Genomic DNA, 15,340 nt, shown 5'->3' on the forward strand with positions numbered 1-15,340 from the left:
TGGCTGTCCTTGGGTCAGGCCACAGACCCTGGTCCTATCACCCATGACATGGTATTCTTGTCTCGTCCTAAGAGGGATACTCAGAGGGGGATTTCCATCCAGAATGAACCTAGTGATGGACATGTAGGTATTTTCTATTAGAACATAAACCCTCAAGAGAAGGAAAACGTATTCCTTCCTTATACTCCAGTATCAGTGAGTAATATTTGACTCCATTCCTTTTTAGAGGTATAGCCAAAATCTATACCCATCAGAAGACCATAGTTCATCTGAAGGATGAGGGGGGGTTTCTGAAAGCTGCTGAAAAGAGTCAGGGAAGAAGGTAGCCCTGAATCTAGCAATGATTTTCCCGAGTGTCTTCACGTTAGTGCTTCTGGTGGGGTAGGTCTATTAACTTGATCCACTGACAGGATCTCAATACTTGGTTAATGTAGAGATATGGGGTGTCTTAATGTCTCTGTCAACTGTATCTGTTATCAATAAGTTTATGAATGATAGCAACCACAAAGGATAAAAACATGATTGTGCTTTTGAAGTCTCAATGAGGAAAATCCTTTAAAACTGGAGCCTTTCTGGTCCCTGTGAATTTTACCACATCCACTGTACGCTTTCCTGCCTGTCATTCTACTCGGGATGGGCTTTGAGAAATCATCAATCCTGTAGGTTTCAATCTTGCATCCTGTATGAGGTGTGGCTCAAACTCAGCTAATTTCCTGGTGTAATATGTTCATCACAAGGGCGATCTTTCTATTCAGTATTCATCTGCGCATCTTTGTAAGAGACATAATTTATTGATTTAGGTGTGCTTTTTCTCCATCACATGCAGACCCTTTTGGGATAGTGGCATGTTTTGTAGATGGACATGTTGAAAAGGGGAAATTACTTGTGTTGGAGCCTGAGGCTGCTTAAGGATCTGGCTCTGGTGTCAGTTTCTGAAGGCTTCCTGGAGAAGCTACAGGGTCAGAGCATTCTCAGAAAGGGAGAGAAAGACTTGGAATAAAAGGGAATCGTGGTGCAAAAATCCTCAACAAAATACTAGCAAACAGAATCCAACAGCACATTAAAAGGATCATACACCATGATCAAGTGGGGTTTATTCCAGGAATGCAAGGATTCTTCAATATACGCAAATCAATCAACGTGATACACCATATTAACAAATTGAAGGAGAAAAACCATATGATCATCTCAATAGATGCAGAGAAAGCTTTCGACAAAATTCAACACCCATTTATGATAAAAACCCTGCAGAAAGTAGGCATAGAGGGAACTTTCCTCAACATAATAAAGGCCATATATGACAAACCCACAGCCAGCATCATCCTCAATGGTGAAAAACTGAAACCATTTCCACTGAGATCAGGAACAAGACAAGGTTGCCCACTCTCACCACTCTTATTCAACATAGTTTTGGAAGTTTTAGCCACAGCAATCAGAGAAGAAAAGGAAATAAAAGGAATCCAAATCGGAAAAGAAGAAGTAAAGCTGTCACTGTTTGCAGATGACATGATACTATACATAGAGAATCCTAAAGATGCTACCAGAAAACTACTAGAGCTAATCAATGAATTTGGTAAAGTTGCAGGATACAAAATTAATGCACAGAAATCTGTGGCATTCCTATATACTAAGGATGAAAAATCTGAAAGTGAAATCAAGGAAACACTCCCATTTACCATTGCAACAAAAAGAATAAAATATCTAGGAATAAACCTACCTAAGGAGACAAAAGACCTGTATGCAGAAAATTATAAGACACTGATGAAAGAAATTAAAGATGATACAAATAGATGGAGAGATGTACCATGTTCTTGGATTGGAAGAATCAACATTGTGAAAATGACTCTACTACCCAAAGCAATCTACAGATTCAGTGCAATCCCTATCAAACTACCACTGGCATTTTTCACAGAACTAGAACAAAAAATTTCACAATTTGTATGGAAACACAAAAGACCCCGAATAGCCAAAGCAATCTTGAGAACGAAAAATGGAGCTGGAGGAATCAGGCTCCCTGACTTCAGACTATACTACAAAGCTACGGTAATCAAGACAGTATGGTACTGGCACAAAAACAGAAAGATAGATCAATGGAACAGGATAGAAAGCCCAGAGATAAACCCACGGACATACGGTCACCTTATCTTTGATAAAGGAGGCAGGAATGTACAGTGGAGAAAGGACAGTCTCTTCAATAAGTGGTGCTGGGAAAACTGGATAGGGACATGTAAAAGTATGAGATTAGATCACTCCCTAACACCATACACAAAAATAAGCTCAAAATGGATAAAAGACCTAAATGTAAGGCCAGACACTATCAAACTCTTAGAGGAAAACATAGGCAGAACACTCTATGACATAAATCACAGCAAGATCCTTTTTGACCCACCTCCTAGAGAAATGGAAATAAAGACAAAAATAAACACATGGGACCTAATGAAACTTAAAAGCTTTTGCACAGCAAAGGAAACCATAAACAAGACCAAAAGACAACCCTCAGAATGGGAGAAAATATTTGCAAATGAAGCAACTGACAAAGGATTAATCTCCAAAATTTATAAGCAGCTCATGCAGCTCAATAACAAAAAAACAAACAACCCAATCCAAAAATGGGCAGAAGACCTAAATAGACATTTCTCCACAGAAGATATACAGACTGCCAACAAACACATGAAAGGATGCTCAACATCTTTACTCATTAGAGAAATGCAAATCAAAACTACCATGAGATATCATCTCACACCAGTCAGAATGGCCATCATCAAAAAATCTAGAAACAATAAATGCTGGAGAGGGTGTGGAAAAAAGGGAACAGTCTTGCACTGCTGGTGGGAATGTGAATTGGTACAGCCACTATGGAGAACGGTATGGAGGTTCCTTAAAAAACTACAAATAGAACTACCATATGACCCAGCAATCCCACTACTGGGCATATACCCTGAGAAAACCATAATTCAAAAAGAGACATGTACCAAAATGTTCATAGCAGCCCTATTTACAATAGCCCGGAGATGGAAACAACCTAAGTGTCCATCATCGGATGAATGGGTAAAGAAGATGTGGCACATATATACAATGGAATATTACTCAGCCATAAAAAGAAATGAAATTGAGCTATTTGTAATGAGGTTGATGGACCTAGAGTCTGTCATACAGAGTGAAGTAAGTCAGAAAGAGAAAGACAAATACTGTATGCTGACACATATATATGGAATTTAAGAAAAAAAAATGTCATGAAGAACATAGGGCTAAGACAGAAATAAAGACACAGACCTACTTGAGAACGGACTTGAGGATATGGGGAGGGGGAAGGGTAAGCTGTGACAAAGCGAAAGAGAGGCATGGACATATATACACTACCAAACGTAAGGTAGATAGATAGTGGGAAGCAGCCGCAGAGCACAGGGAGATCAGCTGGGTGCTTTGTGACTGCCTGGAGGGGTGGGATGGGGAGCGTGGGAGGGAGGGAGATGCATGAGGGAAGGGATATGGGAACAGAGGTATATGTATGACTGATTCACTTTGTTATAAAGCAGAAACTAATTTAAAAAAAATTCTGTTAAAATGATAACAGCAGAGTACATAAAGTACTCTAATCTTAAATATATTACGTAATGATTCTTTATATATGGACAAAACTATGTAACCACCACTCAGATCAAGACATATAATATTTCCAAAAGGAAAGATAAAACATAAGATTCATTTGTGTCCTTTCCCTGTCTATCCCCTCCCACAAAAAAAAAAAAGAAAAAAAAAAAAAAAAGGGAATCGTGGGCCCATGGACAGGCACAGATTCTCTTATAGATCTTAGAACAGTGGCTTTCTAATATTTCACAGGTGACCCCGTTTCACAAAAGTTTCACAAAATAATACCCTTACTAAGAGCCATATCCGCTTATATTTTCCATTTTATTCTACTTCCTCTCTTTCATTGCTGGTTGACACAATAAGTGACAGAATACATTTCACAATATAAATCTTGTTTTTCATTTTCTTAGGAGGGCAGTTGTCTTTGTGAAGTTGTTTCTGTGTTGCCCAACAAGTAGTTATCTTTTCTGTTTCTTGGGGGCTGGCGGAGAGTCTGACTCCCAGTCAGTACTCAATGGCAGATATTCTTATTCTTATTCAATAGGCTGGGCTCTAATTCTTAAGGACTTTTGCTTAGTTCTAATTTTCAGCAAAAGAGACTCTTAAAAAAGACATAATAAGGCACATAGAACCTTTTAAGCTTGTCTGATGAATTGAGGAAATATGTCTTCCTCATGTATTTCATTGTTGATTTCTAAAATGTAAGACATTTTTTTCTCTTTGGTGGCCATTGTTCTTCCCTTTTCATTCTTTCTCCTTGAAAAGTGGTCACCTGTAGTGAGGGACTCGGCGGATCCTGTGTTTTAAGCCGGGGAGCCCTTCGTTTCAATGACATGTGGCTCTCGTCGGGGGGTGTGGGGAGGACAAGTGCCCTGGCTGGATGCTGAAACAGGGGTAGGGCAGGATGGAGCCCCAAGTTCTCGGGAAGCCTCTTCTCCCAACCTCATCACCTTGGCAGCCATTCCACCTGACATTTCCTCCTGTGCATGCGGTTGCATCCTCCCAGGGGGGTCTACATCCACGTTTCCATCTCTCAGTGATCTGTGAACTGTATCCATACCACCCCATGAGGCTCAAACAGGAACTCTGTGTTGTGATTCTGTCTGAATGTCTGTGCTGATAACGAGTTGCCTAAAATGAATGATCTGGTTCTGACCTCTCCTGGTGCTCATGTGAAGAAACACTCTTGTCCTCTGAATTTCAGTGGAGGTGACACTCAAGTGTTCCCAAAGTTCTCTCCCTAACACACCCATTTTTCTGTTGTTTCCTGTGTGCTAAGCACAGAGGATACAAAGAAGAAATGTCCTTAAGGTGACCTCAGTCCAGCAATGAGAAGAGCTGCTGATTTAGCCCCTCCTCTGTGTCCACTGGTTTACAGAGTTGACCTAATTTAGTTCTGACCGTACTCTATAAGCTGCCCACTGTTGTGTGCATTTAACAGCTGAAACCTGGACTCAGTGGCTTGTACACAGACAGCAAGCGAACAGACCTGGGATTTGCAAATAAGAAATTATTCTGACGTTAAAGCTCATTCCTTTAACTGATATGCAGCCCTTCATTTTACCTTGGCCTTGCCCTGGAGAAACCCACGATGGGGCTAGGAAGCCAGGAGGGGAAGTGGACGGTGGAGCTGTGATGTAACAAGACTTCACACAAGTGTGGGACATGAAAAGTGTGATGGGAGAGCAAGAGGCAAGGGATGAAGTCTAGGAGGAGGTAGGAGGTGGCATTTGAACTGGGCTTTGAAGGATGTATAGGAGCTCATCAGATGGGGGGGTTGGGGTGGAACTAGTGCTCCTCCTTTGGTGGAAGACATGTTTTCTTTGACCCTCCTTTTTCATGCCCACGCTTTGATATTACCTTCCAAGAGAAAATACCAAGTGTCTTAGATTGCCATTTTTTATATGCATCTCCAATTTGAAGTGGCCCGTTTGGGTGTCAGGTACACCGTCATTTACACTCAACTCCAAAGCCAAGTCGGATGTGTTTTGCAAAGTTGGACAGTAGGGATTTCACTGACGGATGCTTCTCTGGGAATTATCTGCAGGAATCTGCTTCTTTCTTTCTTTGATGTTGAAAACGAAGCAGGACAACTTGGAGGCTTGGAGGGACGTGTTATATAAGACATATTCTCCTATGTGGGTATGAAAGCTCTTCCTGACCTGGATCCTATTGCTACACAGCCACACCTGGGCCAGATGGCAGGGGGTGAGCAGAGGTCCTGGGAAACCAGAGAGGATGTGAAACGCAGGCCAGGAGGATGACCCAGAGGCTCCTTTGAGGACATCTGTCCTGAGACACCATTGATGACAACGTGACAGCAGGAATATCTGAGTCCCCCACCACATCTGGTGTTACCCAAATAACAGGAGAGCTTGTTCACAGCTGGCCTCGTGAACAGCCCCAGAAAGACCAACTGGGGCCGTCAACAAGGCATCTGTTGAGCTGCTGTTGCCCAGGTCATCCTGGTGGTATGGGACACTCAAGGAGAAGCAGGCAGTGCCCAGCTATGACCTGCCAGCTCAGGTGGCCGACCTGCCTGGGTGCTAGGGTGCTCTTGCTCTCTGGTCGGGTTTCAAGGTGCAAGGTGGGTCAGGGGGAGATGTGAAAGGCAAAGCAACCGGAATGGAATTAAGCTACTTCATGATGAAACATACACATTTTTTTTTTTTTTTTTTTTTTTTTTGCGGTACGTGGGCCTCTCACTGTTGTGGCCTCTCCCGTCATGGAGCACAGGCTCAGCGGCCACGGCTCACGGGCCCAGCCGCTCCGTGGCATGTGGGATCTTCCTGGACCGGGGCACGAACACGCGTCCCCTGCATCGACAGGCAGACTCTCAACCACTGTGCCACCAGGGAATCCTGAAACACACACATTTTTAAATGAGGTTTTCAAAATGCTGCAGAGTTTGTACTGCATCTGGTCCCCCGACCGTTAAGTTGAGGCTGCAGTCTAATAGCCGGGTGTGAACATAAATGTGGGGTGGTTTCAAAGTCTTTTGCATAATGGCAATTTTCAGAAATGTGATTATCAACCTTGGAATATCTACCTGGACTCACAGAATAGCATTTTCCAGCTGGAAAGTATTTAGGGAATATGCAATTTAGAGCGTGTGGTCCATCGACACAGAGGGCAGAGAGTTGGACTTAAATGTAGATTCACACCAGGCCCGTCAATCAAACAACTACCTGTGTGACCTTGGGCAAATGATCCTCTCTCGAAGCCCCCATTTTCTTACCTGTAAATTAAGAATTAGACAGTTATTTCCTAGGATTATTGGGAGAGTTAAGTAAGATGGTACAAGTGATCATGCAGGGCTACCGAGGGCTCTCGATACATTTTATTTGGACTTTTCTCCAGCCTAGTTACAGGTGAGGAAGCTGAGGTTTATGGAGGTGAAGTTGACATCCCGTTATCATCAGTGGTCCAAGCGAAGCCCACCCGTCTTCCTCCTTCCCTCCTTTCCGTGGTCCTGTGCTCCCTCCCCACCTCTCTTCCTCCCTCCTACCCTCTTTTTTTCCTTATTCAGCTTGTAATTTATTCCCTTTTCCCTCCCACCATCAGCAAACATTATACCACGTCTGGTGGGTAGCTTTTACTCTGTATGTATTTTTGCAAAACACGTATTTTGTACGAATGTATTTTTATTTGTTAAAAGGTTTGAGTTTATGTGTATATGCTTATGTGTTTTGTATACACATATTTATGTAAATATATATTTACATGTGTATGTATATGCATACGTGTGTGAATATGTATTTATGTTTCTTAGTTTTTGCCCTGAGCACCGTGTTTATAACCCATCCATGCTGCTCTGTGCACATATTACCTTCCTGCTCATCACTGTGCACTGCATGGTGTGTGTCCAGAGCATTCTACGTAGCCCTCCACGAGGATGGGCACCCAGGTTGCCTCCAAACCCCCTCCCTACCACCACCATCACGTCTTTCTCCTTGTACTTCCTAAGGCAGGACCCAAAGGCTTTTATTTGTTCCAAGTTCCTCTCTCCTATTAGGCTGAGAGTCCTTGAGAGCAGATTTCCTGACTTTTATACAAAGCACCTAGCACATAGTAGTATCTCAGTAAACACGGGGCCGTTGGCTTCTCGGGCAGCTGGACACATTGGCTCAGGCCAAACCTCCCATGGCCTCAACTTCAGGAAGAGTGACTAGTATTACTTTACCTGATAAAGGTTCATGATCAACCAGGGAAGCATCTTTTAGGAAAAGATGAAAATCATTCAAATGGGGCTTGTCATTGAATTCCTTTGAATACACGATATTATGCATTTATCCAAACAAATAATTTTGAGCACTTACTCTAAGTAATGGAGGTATGAATTATGCACACCATTTGAATGCTTTCAGGACTCCCAAATCCATGGGTGATTCCCGCTTCCAGGACACTGACCCCCCATTCGATGGAACTGGGGTGGCATTTGGAGAGGATGCTGTGAGGATGCACACAGGGGAGGGTGTGTGGAGGCTCCTGGGTCAAGCCCCAGTCTCCCTCCAGAAAAGGAGACACCCTGACAACAGTGGGAGGTGAACTGTTTCATAATTAGTGGAAACACTTGTCTTCCCGCAATGTATGTCTTCTAGGCTGATGGGAAAAAGCGTTAGGACTTTTTATCTATGGCCTTCCCTTTCGGAGGTGGGAGGAATGGTCTACTTTGATACAAGATTCTTTTTTCTATTGATTTTGTGATTCTGAGTGAGCCAACATAACTGTAATTGACATGGAACAGAGTCACTCCAGACCTGGGGTCTGCAAAGGACCAGATAGTAAATATATTACACTTTACAGGCCACCTGGTCTTGGTCACAAGTTCAACTCTGCCACTGTAGTGCAGAAGGTCTCGTTAGATAATGTGTAAGTGAATGGGCTCAGCTGTATTCCAATAAAACTTTATTTTAAAAAATAAGATGTGGGTCGGATTTGGCCCAGGGGCCATAGTTGGATCCTGATTTGGGAACTCACTCATTTGCTACATCTAGAAAACAACATAAATTTAGCAGGTCTATTAAGACAGATCAGCTCCTGTTTCTTCCTAATTTAACTGGCTATAATTTTAGGGGGATACTCTTAGCAAAACTGTTAGGAGTAATGCGAAGGGAAGACAGAAGAGGAATTTGTACTGTATTCATTTGAGCTCAGCTTGGTTGTGCATGACAGAAAACCTAAGTAATCGTGGTTTATGTAAGAGAGAAGTTTCTTTCTCTCTCCTGTATATGCAATTTGGAGGTAAACAGCCCAAGAATCTGATGGCTATTCTATTTTCTCCTGTGAATGGTCTTGGTTTCATGATTCAAGATTGCAGCAAGCATCCCAGGTAGAGAGATGGGAAAAAGGAGGAGGAGAAGGATAGTAAATTAAGAATATTCCCCCTGACAGATGCTTTACCAGTCACTTCTACTCATAGTCTGTCATAGTTGAGTTTATGTGTCAGTGTGGCTAGGCCATGGTACCCAGCTTTTGGTCAAACTAGATGTTGCTGTGGAGGATTGGGGTTTTTTAATGTGATTACCATTTAAATCAGTAGACTCCTGAGTAAAACAGATTACCCTCCACAATATGGGTGGGCTTTGTCCAATCAGTTGAAGGCTTTAAGAAAAAAAAGACCAACCTCCTTGGAGGAAGAGGGAATTCTGCCTCCAGATGGCCTTTTACCTGGGTTTCCAGCCTTCTGGCCTACATGGTCCTACCCTGCAGCTTTCATATTTGCAAGCCCCTGCAATCAAATGAGCCAATTCCTTAAATTTCTTAAAATACTCAATCTCTCTCTCGCTACACACACACACACACACACACACACACACACACACACACACACACACACACACACACACACATATCCTATTGGTTCTGTTTCTCTAGAGAAACCCAGTCTTCAGGAAACTTATCCACTTTTCCTCCCCCTTGGTAATTTTCAGTATGTATCTATATAAGCTTTTTTCTAAACTTGCTTCTTCAGATCCTGGCTGAATTCTCCAGGGAATCTTACCTTTCTGCCCATATTCGCTTTTATTTTCAGGGAACTGTAAGTTAGAAGTGGCTTCTCTTGCAGATGGTTAATGCTAAAAAAAATTCAAAATCTTCAGGGGTCCTACTCTAAGGACGTTTTCATCCCTACCTTACAGCAACGAGGCAGCCAGCGTGTCTGTCTCTTGGCAGTTTTGCTGTCTGCACATAGCAGGTGCTTGATAAAGACCTGCTGATGGAGCGAGTCGTGAAGCAAAGCTGTTTTAGCTGATTGGCTACTCTGGGCAAGGTGAACGGAAATCAGAGGAGTGAGAAATGGCCTGGAGCTGCAGCGGGACCCAGGCTTGCACATCCACAAACAAACCTAACTAGCCGAGCCTGTGCCAGCCGCCCATCTTGGACACATGTGAACAAGCCTCCATCCAGGTACACGTGCTCAGGACTGCTGTACTTTGGGTCCACGCAGGGAGGCGGACTGCAGGCTCTGAGAGGTTTCTTGTAGCACCGGGCAATGGGGCCAATGGGAATGGGAGGTGTGTACATGGCAGGGTGAGCATTTGGTGGCAGCCTCCTTGGCAGGCAGACTGCCATGCTCTGCCAGGTTCAGCTGCCTGTGTCCAGCAAGTGCAGTGAAGAGCGGGGTGGGGGCTGAGAAGCAGGCGTCAGGGTAGCCCCTGCTCGGGGCTCCAGGAAGGTGCTCAGCTGCAGAATGAAGATGCCCCACTTACGCTGGCTTCTCTCTGCCCCCTTGGTGCAGGGAGCACTCACCTGGGAAGGGCTAGGTCCATACTGCTCTCCAGATCCTCCCTAGAGCCACACGAGGGACTCGCCAGGAGTGAGGCCTTAGTGAGACCCCTTTAGCTGCCTGCCGCTTTGAAGATGCTGGAATGTTTGGGAGCCTTACTCTTGTTTTGAGTAACTCTGCCATTTACTACTGACTGTGTGACTCTGGAAGAGCTGCTTAATTGTTTCAAGCCTCAGTTTCCTCATCAGTGAAATGGGGTAACAATAGGTGTTAGGGGATGAATTGTGTCCCCCCGACACCATTATAACTTGAAGTCCTAACCCCCAGGACCTCAGAACGTGACTGTATTTGGAGACAGGATCTTTGAAAAGGTGATTAAGGTAAAATGAGACCCCTGGGTGGCCCCTAATCCCATAGGACTGGTGTCCTTGAGAAGAGAAGAGAAGATCAGGACAGACACACACACAGAGGGACCACCATCTGCAGACCAAAGAGAGAAGCCAACACTTTGACCTTGGACTTCTAGTGGTACTTTGTTGTGGCGGCCCTAGCGAACTAATGACATGGATATCTGAGAGATTTTTAAGGATCAATTAAGATAATAGGTATCAAATGCTCAGTGTCCTTCCTGGCACAGACTAGCTCAGTAGTTTCAATATTCTACTCTGCACGCATTTCAAGGCAGTGTGGTATGGTGGCCTCTGGCCTGCACGCCCAGGTTTAGGTCGGGCACTTACTTGTTGGGTAACCATGGGTTTCATAAATTCTCTGAATGTCAATTTTCTTTTGTCAGATGGGGGAATCGCAGGGCTTCCCTCACAGAGATGCTGGGCTTGGGTGCATAGCACAGGGCAGTACCAGGCAGCCACTGTTACTGTCATTATTATGAAGTAGCTAAGCGTTGACTTTCTCCCTTTGCTAAGGATGGATGCTATCAACTGAATGTGCACTGAGGCTGGGAGAGAAGGGTGCAGGACACACTTCAGCTGAAAGGATAAACTTGGGGTGTTTTTCTTCTAGGGGGATACTGATTAATTTTAGAACATGGAAAAAAGGCAGCCATTTCTCTCTCTTAAGGATCTACCCTCTTAACAGATTGTTTTTAGATTTATTTTTGTTGTTGTTGTTGTTTTAGTGGGAGTATAGTTGACTTACAATGTGTTAGTTTCAAGTGTACAGCAGTGATTCAATTATACATACATATATATATATTTTTTTTTTCAGATTCTTTTCCCTTATAGGTTATTACAAAAGATTGAGTATAGATCCCTGTGTTATACAGTAGGTCCTTGTCGGTTATCTTTTTTTTTTTTTTTTTGCGGTACGCGGGCCTCTCACCGCTGTGGCCTCTCCCGTTGTGGAGCACAGGCTCCGGACGCGCAGGTTCAGCGGCCATGGCTCACGGGCCCAGCCGCTCCGCGGCATGTGGGATCCTCCCGGACCGGGGCACGAACCCGTGTCCCCTGCATCGGCAGGCGGACTCCCAACCACTGCGCCACCAGGGAAGCCCCCGTTATCTATTTTATATATAGTAGTGTGTATCTGTTAATACCAATAGATTTATTTTTTATTGAGGTAACATGGGTTTATAACACGATATGTTTTACGTGTACAACGTATTTCGACTTCTGTGTCCACTGTAGTGTGCTCACCACCAGAAATTTAGCTTCCATCTCAGCATCTATGTATTTGTTTTTGTTTGGTTTGTTGATTTATTTTTGATTGTTTGCTATCCTCCACACTTGACTGAAATGATACGGTATTTGTTTTTCTGTGACTTATTTCAGGTAACAGATTTTTAAGTGTACAGTGCAGCATTGTTCACTAGAGTTGTAATGTTGACGGCAGCTCTAGAACTTTGTCATCTGGCAGGATGGAAAGTTTATCCACGCTGAATAGCCACTCCCTGCCTCCCTCACCCCCCAGCCCCTGGCAGAACCATTCTATTCTCTGTTTCTATACGTCTGACGATTTTAGATTCCTCTGTATAAGTGGAATCATGCAGTATTTGCCCTTCTGTTAGTGGCACACGTCACTCAGCAGAAGGTCCTTCAAGTTCATCTGTGCTGTCTGGCTTATTAGGAAGTCCTGCCCTTTCTCTTTGAAAAGCGGTCAAAGTCAAGCAGGCAGAAAAGTTGGCCTCTGGACACCTGGTGCCAGAAGAGCCCATGGAAAGGTTCCGGGTGGCACCACCTGGCCTGTCCATCCACCAGCCGTTTGCGAGCTGTACCACCCAGTGGCTCTTGAAGAGAGAGTAGCGGAAGGAGGGGTGGGGGTGGGGTGGGGGAGGGGCTGGTAGGGCAAGTGCCCAAGTGATCTGATGATCTGATGCCAGCGGGAGACTTCGTTGAAGTATAAGGTATAATCTTACAAATGTGCGTGAACTTTGCATTACATCCATATTCATTTTAGATGTAAAATAACATTTAAGGTCGTTATTGAGAAATAAAACAGAAGTTCCCAAAGGGTTTCATGTCAGTCCCCACCAGACACAGCTGAGCACCCTGGGGTACCACCTAGTGGGTGAGACCCAGGGTTCTGGAAACCGTGAAGAGGAAGCAGGTCCTGGCTCCTTTTGCTTCTCCCTGCCCCCCGTTGGTGTCCCTGTCCTTGGATATCAGTCCTGGGTGGCGCTCATGGCCCCCACAAGGTAGCAGTGGATGCTTTTGGAGATGTTATGAGATGGTGGTTTAAGATTTGACCCATGCCGGGGGTTTTGATTTAAGAGGAAACTCTCTGGAGGACAGACCAGTTCTGAGATGCTCAGCAATGAACCATTTTGCCGCAAGGGCTGCTGGTCTCACCCATCACCGAGGTCCCCCCCGGGGCTGCTGTGGTCCAGGTGTGCGAGGGGGGAGGGTGGCTGCTCACCTCACTGCCCAGTTCTCCTTTCTGAGTCTTTGCTGCTGGGGCCTCGATGTCAGGTTTGCTTGGGGACCTCACACCGCAGTGACCCCAGCTTTCCCTCCTTGGAAACCCATAATTGGGCAGCGACTCCCCTGAGGGTTTGTGTGGCCTGGCACACTCCCTCCAGCCCACACTGGTGATAACCTATGCTCCAGACACCCTGGGAGCAGGCCACAAACACAGGGATCCACGCCACTGCTGTTCCCATGCCGGAAACTCCCCCGTCCTGCAGGGACGTCTAAATCAGAGGCAAACACAACACAAAGCAAAGCCTGACTGTGGGACAAGGCTCTTACACGGGGTTTTCCTGTTCGTACGCTCGGCCAAACCAGGCAAGCTCCAGCTGCCCATCCTGACCTTTGGGTATCTGTGCCCAGGCCGTCGTGGAAGGGGCAGGCAACTCTGCACTATCTGGACTCAACTGTCACCTCTGGGGAAGGACACAGTGCCCTGGATCTTTGCCGGCGGGTGTCTGTTCTTGTCAAATGACCGGGGTCAGGGGGCCAGGGAACGAGCAGGACAAAGGGACGTCTTCTGTGAAACACCTTTCAACTGGATACAGACCTACCTCGCCTTCCCTCTACAGGGAACTGCACTGGCTTCGCAGGGGCGGAGGCCAGACAGACGAGCGGCTCGGGAAGGACTTCCTCGCTGAGAGCGCTTGTCAGGGCCGGGTGAGGGCTACGCTCCCCCAGGCCGGTGAGTGTCTGTGGCCAGAAGCCCTGTGGTGGAGGCAGAGGCTCAAGGCAGGGAGGAGATAGACAAGTACTAACAGAGGGCACCTCACACACAGGGGCAGCAGAAGACCCCTGGGCATGGAGCTGGCTGGAGTTTCTGGAAGGCCCAGGTATCCCCACCTGCAAGCTATTAGCTCATCAGGCCCAGAGTCCCCCAGCGCGTCTCTCCTCCACCAGCGGCTCGGTCCGCCCAGGGTCAGCACCAAGCTCAAGGACATCAGGCCGGAGAGCAGGACGGCCGTCTCTGCCCCTGCTTTCTCCTTGAGCTCAGGACTCGGCGGGGAGCCCTTGCGCTCCTGTAAGGTCACCCCATGGGCTTCTTTCTTTCTTTGCTTCTTTTAAGCAACAGACACCCTCGAGGTCCTGGTTGATTTTCACAGAGAAACAGAGGATTCTTTGAGTTAAAAGATGGAACATAATAAGTTTTCTGAATTTTAAGGAAAATAAAGGCCAAGATTTCCATAGCTAGCGATCCAGGAGAAAAAAAAAAAAAAACCCACCGAGCAAACAGAAAAGAAGCCATTCTCTGGTGCCCACAGGCCACCTTCCTCCCCAAAGGCCCTGCGCTTGGCAGAGGGAAAAACAAGGCACCTCGCGTGTGGCCCCTTCGTGGCCCCGCCCCGGTGGGACCTGCCGGCAGCTCTACCGCGGCGGCGGCGCAGGTCCGGCCACCTGGGCAGGTTGGCGACAGGCTCCCGGGCCTGTGGCCGCGCCGCGCCGGGGTCCCTCCCCCCGCCGGGGCCCCCTTCCCGCCGGGGCCCCCTGCCCAGCCCCCTCCCCTCCCCGCGGCCACGGCCCGAGCATGCGCCGTGCGCCACGGCAGGCGGGTGGGAGCGGCGCGCATCACTCGGGTCCCCTTCCTGCACCGCGCCGCCACTTGCCGGTTGCTAAGCAGTTGTCGTTGTTTCTGTGGCGATTGCAGAGGCTGTTGCTAACTGGAGAAGCCCCGCTAAGCCGCAGCATCTCCCCTTTCGGAGCCGCTCTCTGCTCTTTGCATTTAAAAAGAAAACTAGGCTGCTCTGCCCACTGGTCCTCCCCCACCCTGCCCCAGTAGCCGTGCGATTTGGGAAGCATGGACTAAATCCCGGTCCTCCCGCCCAGTGGACTCCGGTGGCCCCAAACTCCCCGGCAGATCGCACCTGCCCCTGTGCCTGTGTGCACCCTGAACAGGAAATCATGACTACAGCCAAGGAGCCAAATGCTTCAGGGAAATCCATGCAACAGCAGGAGCAGGTAATGCTGCTTTCCGGAGGGTGCCCGCGTCTCGGTGTGCGTGTGCGTGTGAGGGAGTCGGGGGAGGGGGGTTGTGCCTCTTGAATGATTTTGTATTTGCACCACTGTAGCCCCCTGAGCCACGGAGCCGGCGGCCCCTGAGATA

The 15,340-nt window shown here is 46.7% G+C and overlaps 1 protein-coding gene across 5 annotated transcripts in view; it reads left to right on the forward strand.

Moving 5' to 3' along the window:
• DPP6 (dipeptidyl peptidase like 6) overlaps positions 1-15,340 on the forward strand; it is a gene marked incomplete at both ends in the record, with an annotated part of 1,060,012 nt that overhangs the window by 482,983 nt on the left and 561,689 nt on the right. For 2 of the 5 annotated variants that reach the window (XM_079711772.1, XM_079711774.1), the window contains one exon: positions 15,139-15,195. The exons of the other annotated variants lie outside the window; for them this stretch is intronic. In XM_079711772.1, the coding sequence (XP_079567898.1) occupies positions 15,139-15,195 (57 nt within the window). Of the gene's footprint in view, positions 1-15,138; positions 15,196-15,340 lie in introns of those variants that run through there. 5 annotated transcript variants of the gene reach the window in all.

This window comes from Hyperoodon ampullatus, assembly GCF_949752795.1.
Source record: "Hyperoodon ampullatus genome assembly, chromosome: 9".
NCBI classification, from domain to species: domain Eukaryota; kingdom Metazoa; phylum Chordata; class Mammalia; order Artiodactyla; family Ziphiidae; genus Hyperoodon; species Hyperoodon ampullatus.